Source organism: Acyrthosiphon pisum, chromosome A1 (assembly GCF_005508785.2).
Source record: "Acyrthosiphon pisum isolate AL4f chromosome A1, pea_aphid_22Mar2018_4r6ur, whole genome shotgun sequence".
NCBI lineage: Eukaryota > Metazoa > Arthropoda > Insecta > Hemiptera > Aphididae > Acyrthosiphon > Acyrthosiphon pisum.
In genome coordinates this window covers 90577205-90588559 of record NC_042494.1, presented here as the reverse complement: position 1 = coordinate 90588559, position 11355 = coordinate 90577205, and the positions used below count along the sequence as shown (strand labels likewise).

The 11355-nt window shown below is 28.9% G+C and overlaps 2 protein-coding genes across 3 annotated transcripts; both read right to left on the bottom strand.

Moving 5' to 3' along the window:
- Window positions 1-2059: 2059 nt before the first annotated feature.
- LOC100163071 (ras-related protein Rab-9B) lies at window positions 2060-3408 on the bottom strand. Its single transcript, XM_001945972.4, has 3 exons — window positions 2935-3408; window positions 2670-2864; window positions 2060-2600 (listed from the first exon to the last, which is right to left on the bottom strand). Exons 1-3 carry the CDS (start codon window positions 3127-3129, stop codon window positions 2337-2339), a joined length of 654 nt encoding a protein of 217 aa, XP_001946007.1. The 5' UTR covers window positions 3130-3408; the 3' UTR covers window positions 2060-2336.
- A 5215-nt stretch (window positions 3409-8623) lies between these two features.
- Window positions 8624-10741, bottom strand: LOC100161049 (protein Dr1). Of its 2 annotated transcripts, XM_008188299.3 has the most exons (5): window positions 10545-10741; window positions 10389-10425; window positions 9387-9791; window positions 9176-9330; window positions 8624-9101 (listed from the first exon to the last, which is right to left on the bottom strand). In XM_008188299.3, the coding sequence occupies exons 1-5, from the start codon at window positions 10545-10547 to the stop codon at window positions 8982-8984; spliced, it is 720 nt and encodes a 239-aa protein (XP_008186521.1). In that variant the 5' UTR covers window positions 10548-10741; the 3' UTR covers window positions 8624-8981. The 2 variants fall into 2 exon arrangements, with proteins under 2 accessions (XP_008186521.1, XP_003246862.1); XM_003246814.4 differs by lacking the exon at window positions 10389-10425 and having other exon boundaries at window positions 10545-10738.
- Between the last annotated feature and the right edge of the window lie 614 nt (window positions 10742-11355).

The window sequence follows — 11355 nt, the reverse complement described above, 5'->3', positions numbered from 1 at the left end:
CCATCCATTATACAGTGACCCACTTGTAACCTTACTGTACAGCAGAGCGAAATCCACTTACCCACGTTTTTTAAATATTATTATTCGTATAAAAAATAGTCGATACAAAAGTATTAGTAAAATTATAAGTCACCGAGTGCTATAAATAAATTTATGATGAAACCACTGAACCAGATACCCATATCCATTAAAAACATTTTTTTATTTTCATTCATTATAATCACCTCCCTTAGTAGGTAGCATACTTAATAACAAAATTTTAGTTTTAAACTGAATGCTAATAAAAAAAAAAAAAAATTTCTGATGGGCAATAAACTAAATATAATCAATAATAAATATACATCCATTAAAGTTACATCTTAAGGTATATTATATGACTTTATAGTCATATGTATAATAACTTATTCAAATTGGGCCCATTCATAGTCATTTCTGTATCTTTCAATTCCACAACTGAGGTGGTGCTTCAGGTGACTTTCATTGTAACTAGGGTTTTTTAATAAACATTCAGTATACACATATTATATTCATATTATTATATACATGTTGTATTGTGTGTACAATTTAGTCTCCAAGGAGGAATATCTGGATATGACCCCCATACTCCATTACCCCCACCATAGATACACTGTGCTCAATCAATTTGACCAAATTTAAAATTTTTTTCTCAACTCTCAGTTTCATTTCTCCCTTACTAGTGCTCAAAATATGCTCTTTCCTCTTATAACTTATAAGTCTAATAATATATCCCTAATTATAGCCGTCCTTCATTTCATCCTTTATAATATAAGATTTAAAATGTAATAATGTATGAGCTATAGATATTATTTGTTTTGTTTAATGGTTAAGATGATTAATTATTTGTATTCTGTTGATTACATTATCATATTTGACAAATGCAAATCTTGTGTAAAATCTAAAAAATACAATATTGTACATTAAGAGGATACAACCGCATTCATTGTAAACACCTTACGAAAGTATGGAAATACTTCCGAAAATTCCGAGGTAAAAAAGTCCGTGGTTAAAAAGTCCGAGGTGTAAAAAGTCCGTGGTGAAAATTCGTGAAAATTTAATGTAAGGCGGCTCCTGATATAATGTTACAATAGTAGTTAAAAAATATTAAAAATACATAGGTAAAAATTTTTTTTATAAGCATTTAAAGTTCGAGTTTTGACAAAATTATCAAATTTAAAATTTAATAATTTTTTTGCAGTTAAAAATGTGTAAAATGTTCAACTTTTATAGCTAAGGATTGAAAATTTAAAATAAGGTTCCACGAAAATAGGTTAGGTATAAATTACTTTATTCACAATTATATCATCAAATATACTTAGTAATATCATAGGCTGACTGACCTTTTTCGCTCAGAATTGTTTTTCTTATATAATGATATTATATCATTGAATTCAAATTTAACACCATCCATTACAGTGACCTACTTGTAACAAACTGTACAGCAGAGTGACATACACTTACCCACTTTTTTAGACTTAGGACTTATCTACACAGACTTTTTTACCACGATTCGAAACTATGATATACCAAATTGTATGTTTTGAATACTCAATTTAACTATTATCTGCTATCAAGTTTAAAAGTAAGTATATTATCTATTGAATATTAAAGGTTTTTTCATATTTTTAATTATTTTCAGAAAGTTATTAGTATTTTTAAATGTACCAACAATTTACAATTTTAAAATGATCTTATTGTCTAATAATATTATGATTTTAGATAATATGTCAATTTATTTTAGTAAATAGTTTATAAAAATAAATGTAATGCATTAAATGAAAAATATATAATAATTTATTAATTTTATCTCAAGGTTTTTAAAATTTGAAAATAATGGTGGACCACAGTTTTTAATATAATTTGCATAATCTATTATTAAGGCTCATTGTAAAAATTAACATTTAGTTTTTCAATACTTAAAATATATTAAGGTATATGTATAAATATATTTATTACTTAATGTGCTTAATAATAATATTTAGAAAAGTCAACAATTATTAATTAGTATAGATAATTAATTAAATACAATTAATACACAATAATTATAAGTACTATTTAATAGATACAATTAAAATACATTGCCTATTGTACAAAAAATAACAATAATACATTTAATGAAAGGTAAATACAAATTTGTTATTACTTAAAATGCATACAAAATAATAGGATAAATATTGATATACTTGTAAATTTATTTTTATTTTAACTCAAAAATTAACTTTATAAAAAATATATATGTATATATAATATATGTATTGCTGTATCGTAGTTACAAAAATTGTATGCCAAAATGCACTAAGTTATTGCATAATATGTTATTAACAACACTTAGGTGATACTATTTCAGCTGTTGGACAAGCAGCGCTACCATTGATTGGTCTAGATAATTTAACTAAATTGGTATGTGATATTTTTAATTCGGAGGGCCTTTCTGTTGAAGCCCAAACTTCAACAGCTAAAGTAAATGCAGTCTCTATATTCATATCTGTTTTAGAACTAGTTTCAACATAAGGAGCACTCAGATATTCTGAACACCATTTGTTTGCTTCTTCTCTAGAAACTACTCGGTCTTGCAGGTCTACCTAATAAAATAATTATAAAACATTATTTTATTTCAATTATAAGAAGTTACTTTTTTTTTTTTAATTTACCTTTGTAGCAACAACAAGAAATGGAAAATTCACATCAGTTGTCTTGGAATAATGTAAGAATTCTTTTTTCCACGAATCTACTGTTTTAAAACTTTGGACATCGTCAACAGCAAATGTTAGCAAACAAATATCAGTTCCTCTATAAAAAGGTGTTCGAAGTGTTCGAAATCTTTCTTGGCCTGCAGTATCCCAGATCTGTATGTGTTTATTTAATAGTTAAATATATATATAAAATGTTTTAACAACAAATTTGTTTTAACCATACCTGCAAAGTATATACAATTCCATTGACATCGAGTTCCTTTTGAAGAAATTCTACGCCCAATGTATGAAGTGTATGGTCACTAAAACTGTTACTTACAAACCTGTTCATCAGACATGATTTTCCTACATTACTATTTCCCAAAATGACTACTTTCAGTATTGGGTTTTGTTTAACCAAAATCGTTTTATCTTTCATACCGATGTAAAATAAAACTATGATATTATCATGTGACACTAAATAAATGTATCATGCTTGTATTTAAATTATAATTAATTTAGTTAGATAGTTATGAAAAGCAAAGCAGCAATTTATTTCACAAATCTCGAATACTCATTACTCAGTGGTTCAGTCTTCAGCGGGCTTTACTGCTTAAGTGTTTTAGTCCAATAATTGTACAAGCATATTTAAAAAAAATAAAAATAAAAATTAACTATCACTATAGACATTCATGGGTAAGTTTATATATTATATTTTACAAAATATGATATAAAGTAAGTGATAAGAGAATTATCAATCACCAATGAAGAATTACACCATAGATGTTCTGTGATAATAGATAATATCAGACCTACTACGGCACCACCCACGTACCCGCGGAACCATAAAAAAAATTAATAAATATATGGCCGAACTATAAAATTTAACACACGATTACTGGAACACGGACGTTACAGGGAGCGGGCTGGCCCAGGGTGCTATAAGCCAGGTAGCACCCCTGGCCGCCATTCGTATTTATAATATATGCTCCGAATTTCGATTACCATTTTCGTACCCTTTCTTAAATTTAACTCTTATTGTAATGTAGAACTCTTTCCTAATTTTAGTAAGTTTAAAAACTTAAATTGTTTACAATACATTTGTTGAGTTATCATTATTATTATGTTAATTTATTATACAAGCCTACGAGCAGTTGCGTCATTTGGGGGGAGACAAGGTGGGCATTTGCCCCTGTCTGATTTTAAAAACGGCCTGATGGACCGATGCCCAGTTGTTGCCGTTTTACCATTAGGTACTATATTTTATTAGCACAAAAACATGCCTATTTTATAATATTTTCAGAAAATATTATACTATGTAAGTACTAAGAAATTATTGTTACAATGATATATTTGTACTAATTGATAGCTCGAATATCAATATGATATTTATACGCATACGGGGACGTACCTACACATTGTATGTTTGGGTATGTATGTATGTTTGTTTTTTTGTGTGAGTTTGTTTTGTGAAGGAAAATTAACAATATATTAATATTGTTGTATAATGTATGCACAACAATAATAATAATAAATTACTAATTAGTATCATAAATCATAATCCCGTATAGTTTAATTTCTAAAATCTAAAATTAATACAAATTCTAAAAACAACAACCGATTAGAATTCTTATTAATTATCATTGGGCTACCTGCAGTCAGTGGCGGTGCCAGGATTGTATACCTAGGCAAGTCAACTTAAGGCACGTAATTTTACTGAAGGTCCAATATGTCCAATATATAATACCTACCTATAATAAGATGTGAAATCCTTACTCTACACTTCCTGACAATTATATTTTTAACTATTTACACCAGTCACCAGCGGTTCCGAACCCATGGGCCGGTTAAGTTAGGCTAACCCAACCCGCTGGCAATGTTATAGGTACTGGTGAGACTGACGCTGGTCGAGAGTCTAGGCTTAAGCATAATCGAAGTTTAACCGTAGACGGTACAAGTAAACTTTAATTGGCATTGTTGCATTAACATCGAGATTTGTACATGATTTGATATACGTCTATATATTTTCTTCTATTGTCTTATTTAGTTATTTGTGTGTGTTCAAGGGCGCCCATTAGGAGGTGACATGTCACCAGTGGCGCAAATAGGAAAAATGTTTAGGGGTGGGTCGAGTCCCAACACATTTTTTTTTAAATTATAATTTATAGGTACATACTTTTAAGAATGGTATACTATTATATTTTGAGGGGGATAAGCCCTCCAAGCCCCCCTATTTGCGCCACTGCGATGTCACCCCCTATCAAATGTGAAATGATAGTAATTTTTTTAATTATTGTATATAGGTACCTAGTAAACTATTTTTATTTTTTAATGATGATAATGTTCAAATGTTGTACAACACGACATATTACATAGGTACATCGTTTATCTATGGTGTATTGTTATTTATCAATTTTCTGTTATTTAATAAAATCAATCTTGTTGGTACTTAGTTTTTTTTATGATATTGTCACCCCCCTAAGTTCCGATTAATAAGCGCCCTTGTGTGTGTTTATATTTTATAGCTGTATATTAGGTAAGTGGGCCTTATCGTTTTTTATTTTACATAATTGGTGGTCCGCACAACTAAAAAGGTTGGGAACCGCCAGTGACGGCGCTAGGGGGGGGGGCATTCCGTGCAAATGCCCGGGGCCCCGTGGTTAGAAGGGCCCCTTACCTCCATGTCTCCTTATTTGTCTAAAAAGGTACCATCTAGTTCCATAATCATCAAGGGCCCCACCAAAAATGTTGCCCAGGGCCCCAAAATATGTCGTGCCGTCACTAGAAACCGCTGATATACACAAATACACAATTAAATAAAATATTAAATAATATTGGAATAATTACGTCATATTCATAATTGAATATATTATACTTATAACTTATAAGTTAGGCATCTTCTAATTCTAATATATAATAATAGTGGTCGAACTCCTCCGAAACAGCTTGACCGATTGAATGACATTTTTTTGTATATTCATTAGGTATGAGAATAAATCGTAAAATATTTTTCATCCTCCTAGGTCCAATCTGAAGAGTCGCTCTCAAAAGGGAATTTTGAGATATACGGTGGAAATTTTTGTTTATAAATAGTAGCTACTGGTAATAATTAGTAGAAATTAGTATTTATTATTTGGTTGCCATTGGTTAATCCGTTAATCAGGCAGATCAGGTGTAAGACATGCATAAAATAAAATTTTTGCACATGGCCTACTTGATATGGGTATTTGGCAAAGGTGGGCATTAACTAGTTATAAAGTTAATTTTTTTTAAACTTTTTAATTTAACTAGTTTAATTTACAGTTAAAATAACTTAGCTTTTCTCAGTTAATTTAAAAAAATCCATCAAGTAAAAAACATTTTGAAATTTTTCGTTTATACGTAAATATTACTATGTCAGTATAAAATAAAAATAATCCAATACAAAAACACGAATATTTCTGTTCTTTTTCTTGATAACATAATTTTGTATATATTCATATATTTTATTAAGTTGTAAATTATATATTAGTAAATAATGGTAAAGTAAAAGTGAAAAGGACAAAAGGTATACAGTGTACCTACATATTATGATAAAAGTTCAATAAAATTGTTTTTTATATAATTTATAAATTAGAAACTAAAAAGACACATTCACTCTTTGTGTGATATACATACTAATAAAAAAAATAGATTAACTTTTTTTAATCTGAGTTAATATTTTTTTCTATATTAACTTTTAACTTATCGATCTTGTGTCCTCTTAAATTAACTTAACTTAACTTGAGTTAATTATTTTCATTAACTTGCCCACCTTTGGTATTTGGACGTTTACCCTGCGGATTTTAGCGGTACTGGACGTTTCCTCCCTGGACTCAGGACTAAGACATTTTCTCCCTAGCTGAATCAATATATTTTTTTCCGCATAATAATAGGTTGGAAAATAGGTTATTTTGTTTTACCTGAAATATTCGACCATCACATATCGGCATATATCGACTCATTCACGTAATGGATTTATTAGTTATAACCAAATTAAATGGGTACCTAATGATTGATAAACCGGATTTATGTGAAAGTATTATTGAATTATATGTATATATTAATTTAACAATTATTTAATAACTAATAATAATATAACTTTTAATTGTTTTTCCGGGGGTAGGGGGGCGTCCATTAAATCATGGGCCATGGGGGAAAAGTCCTAGAATCCCTGATATGCTGTCAAGGCCTATACCAGGGGTGCAGCCATCCCATGAGGCTACTTGCACCCAAAAGGAGTTGAACAATCACAATTGTTTTAAAAGTAGTAATTTTTTACAGGCAACAAAGTGTGCGGGATCATTTAATAACTTAAAATAACATAAATCATATTTGAACATTTTTAAAATTAATTAGTTTGAACATAAAACTTATAAAAGGAACAACTTACTGACATATAATGAAACAATATTTTATTTATTTTAATGCTAATATGCTATCCTCCTTTTTTATGTTTATTCGAAAATTTATCAAGAACTTTATTAATATTCAGTTGTTTTCATTCATCTTTTACAATTGAAATGATACCTACTTTTTTGGATAGAATCTAAAAATAGATTATACTTACCTACAACCTATCAGTGATATTTCCGCCAGACCCATACGTAGTTATGATGTGAACTGCATATTGTAATGACACGATAAATAACACTCATAATTATTAATTTCGTACGTACTATATATTTTTATTGAATTTGTTTATTACATAAACATAATATTATAGGTATAGTACTATATAGTATACGATGATAGAAAATGTAAGTTAAATGTCATACTCTATTCTATAAATTATAATATTAAAACAATCACATACTACGTCATAGATCATTGATGAATTTCAAGAATGAAATAATTACTTATTGTGTTTCCATATTATGCATTTATATTTTCTCCTCTTACAAGGACAATGAAAAATATTTGATAATAGGTTAACTTTGTTGCGTATGTGACATACCGTACCAATATTTAATTTAAAAACAGTTAAATAATCTTAAAATTGTGTTAATAATTATTTAATTAATAAGTAATACAAATATAAAACAATACAGGATTACATTTAATGTTAAAATCAATTGAACAAAATATCAGTTAAAAAATGTATGAATACATAAAATTATTCAAAAAATATCAATATAAACAAATTTTATTTTATTTTTAATTATATACTCTTTAGTCTTTATATATTACTTAAAAAATTTAAAAAACGTATCTTACCTGTTTATAGATTGGTACCCGTACAAAATATAGATAATCGTCTTGGTAGGTCACATACTAAACGAGTACAGACTTTGATGTAAATTTAAATATTTTTAATTTTGATAAAATTTCAGGGTTGACCAGGGATTTTTCAAGGAGGGCAATAGCCTGACCTTGGCACCACCATTGCCTATGACTATAAAAAAATAATATAGTTCATAGTATTGAATAATATTAATATACCTATTACCTGTTGCATAAATAATCACTAAAAATCGTATGAATCAATAGTGATCTAATGGTCCCTTCAACATGATATAATAATTACGCCAAACTTATTAATTTATTGGACTAATAATGCGAAGTTCATTAAAAGTTACCAATTTTAAAATATGTATAGATATGAGGTATATTGCAGTAAAAAAATTGAGTAGGATTAACAGTTTTCCTTATAGGTACTCACTTCATAATTTGATTTATTTCCTAAATAATTGGTTGTTTAAAGTTAAGGTACAAAGTGAACTATAAGTTTAATGGGATGTAACTTTAAAGTAAAGAAGAGCTAGAAATGAGGTAGGAACAATAGAACCAGAAAAAAATATGGTGGGTAAAATATATGAGTTTCGGCAGCCAGGTAATGAGGACAAAATAAATTCATAAATCTGTTCAACTTGTTGACTATCTTACACTATTAAAATATAATACGTTTCATTAAATAATTGTTTTAAACAATATTATTTTTTATTTTCAATTCATAATAAATTGTTCCAATCAATACAAAAGTAAAGTTGTTTTACTGTCCATAGGCTTTGTTAAAAAGTCTACTCTTAAAAGATTTATATACATATTATATAATATATATATTGCAAGAGTATTGTAATATATAATTTAAATTGTACGCAATTATTTATTTATTTGACAAAAAAGTTAATGGAACAATTTAAAAAATAAACATTTATAAGAAAATTAGATACTAGTAAAAATGTACAAACTGATGATAACAAATTAAGAAAAAAAAATTAAATTCATAATGATGATGAATTTGAATTGTCTATAATTCTGTTGAATTATAAATTAGGAGTAATCGTCTTCATCACTGCTTTCTTCAGTCTTAGGTTTAATAGCAGCTCGCTGAGCTGCAGCTTGTAGTTCTTGCCATTGTTGTTGTTCTTGAGCCATTTGCTCTTCTCTGGCCTGATAAAATTTCAAATCTTTTAATTAGTAAATGCATGTCTAATTAAAAGTCTAAAACTAAATCCTACTATTACCTTTGCGAATAATTCTTGTTGCTGTCGTAACAGTTCTTCCTCTGGTATGCCTAAATTTTCGAGTCTTGTACTTTGTCTTCTTCTTTTAGACTGACAGTCTTTACCAACTTCTTCTGCTTGTGCTCGATAGTCTCCAAATCCCAAATGGTCTAGGGCTAGAATATTTATTTTTTTTTTTTAAATATATTATGAATAATTATTTTAAACTTACCAATTAATAAATGTTCAGCGTTAATAGTTTTTTTCTGCTGAGCCATGCATACTTGATTAGCTTCCGATGCTACTAAGTGAATAAATTCAGTGCAACAGTTCATTATCATTTCTCTTACATCATTAGCAACCCGAATATTTGGTAAAGCATCTTTAATCATTTTATTGATTGATGCACGGGGTAGCGCTAATTCTTCATCTTCATTAGATGGGCCCGGATTACTACAACCCTCGTTTAAACTACTAGTGTTAGGGTTTGAAATTTGAGTTGTTTTACTACAACTTGGATTTGAATCTGTTATGCTAGAGCTAGGCATAGGATTTGAGGTGCTGCAGCAAGGTACTAATCGATCATTATCACTCATGGTGTTTGAAGGTTTTATCATTGACATTTTACTTCCATAACCTGTTGAAAAATTGAGTTTAAAGTTATTCAAAATAATGTTATATTGTAATATTTTCAAAATCTAGATTTTATTAGGTACATTCTAGTCGGATTACTAAAAAAGTATTTATCACATGGAAAACAATATATATTTATTTAACAAATGTTTTAAAACAAAAGCTACATAGGTATCTATCAAACTCCAACAACAATTTTTGAAAAAAAATATACAATTTACAACTAAAAAACAAATAGTTTGGTTAGTGTTTATTTGTTTTAACTGTCTAAAGTTTATAAATATTTATATACTTTTAAATGTTTATTTCAAGTACAGATAGAGCTTTCACTTCTAATAAAGAAGTAGTGTAAACTACAAATAAAATATTAAATTAATTTTTAATCTATATTTTGTAAACATTTTATCTGTAACAAATGTATTAACAATTTAAAGTAAAATTATCTAATAACAATTTAAATAAGAAAAAACTTGTTTTTGTAATACTGTTATAATAGTAAACAAATAATAATTATTGTGTAATGTTTATCTACAAAAATATAAATTAAGTAGGAACTTAACAAAAATGTTTTCATATAATTATTTTACATTGAAGAACCAACCTGGTTGAGAAGATATTCCGATATAATTTACCAAGAGCTCAAAACAGAAAACATAAATTCATTATTTCAATCCACCATTGATAGACCTATTAACATCGGTTTATAGGTCTATGCAATCTACACATCGTCAATAATTATTTTGATAATATTTCTCACCATAAAATTAATATAACGTGTCTTTACTCTTACGCTCGACGTGCACAGTGAAGTGTGAAAGTGGTAGGACCACAGAAATACAGAATAGGTTAAATTTAATCTACTCTACTATAGAAGTGTAGGACGGACTCGACGGACTACGGAGTGTTATCTAATATCTTTTATGTTGTTCTGTGGACGGTGGACCGTGGACGCCACTTATTGATTTTGTTGATTTGATAAAACGGGGTTACAGCCGGAATGTTATTGAAAAGTCACGTGACTAAATTACCAGCCTGCCACGCTATCTACCGTTACTCTGTGCTGGTGAGAGTACCCGTGTAACCACCACAGAAAAATATTGGTATTCCTCTTAGGCATATAATAGAACATGACAAATTATATAATTTGTAATGTAATAGAATATATAATAAATATATATGCAGTGGCGTCATTTCAGTTTTCAATTGAGGGGGACAAAGGTTTTGACCGGCCCGAATGGGTAAAAAAAAAAAGAACTATAATACTATATATTTACAAATTAGTCCAATAAGTGTAGTCCCTAGTGAGCTAGGGGCAGTAACGACGTAGTCAGAGTTTTGAGCATGACGGTATAAGACCCGACCTGCCGGATTGACGCAGTTGCTGTTCCATAGGGGGTGTTTGGCGTTTAGGTCGCCAGCAATTATAAACCAATCACAGCTGCTTGTCAGGAGATTGAGGTCGCTTACAGCGAGAGGTGACTGAGGGCGTTTGTAAACAGCAGATAATTGGATTAGGTCTTGACCTAGAGAGATCTCGACAGATGTTGAGTTTAATGAGGTTTTAGATG

Excerpts from the sequence above, each read along its gene's own strand:
- LOC100163071 (XM_001945972.4), bottom strand. The coding sequence starts at position 3,129 with ATGAAAGATAAAACGATTTTGGTTAAACAAAACCCAATACTGAAAGTA. Across the intron at positions 2,865-2,934 it reads GAATTGTATATACTTTGCAG|ATCTGGGATACTGCAGGCCA; the intron begins GTATGGTTAAAA and ends AAACACATACAG. Across the intron at positions 2,601-2,669 it reads TTCTTGTTGTTGCTACAAAG|GTAGACCTGCAAGACCGAGT; the intron begins GTAAATTAAAAA and ends TTATTTTATTAG.
- LOC100161049 (XM_008188299.3), bottom strand. Across the intron at positions 9,331-9,386 it reads CGCTGAACATTTATTAATTG|CCCTAGACCATTTGGGATTT; the intron begins GTAAGTTTAAAA and ends TAAATATTCTAG. Across the intron at positions 9,102-9,175 it reads AACAAGAATTATTCGCAAAG|GCCAGAGAAGAGCAAATGGC; the intron begins GTAATAGTAGGA and ends AAATTTTATCAG.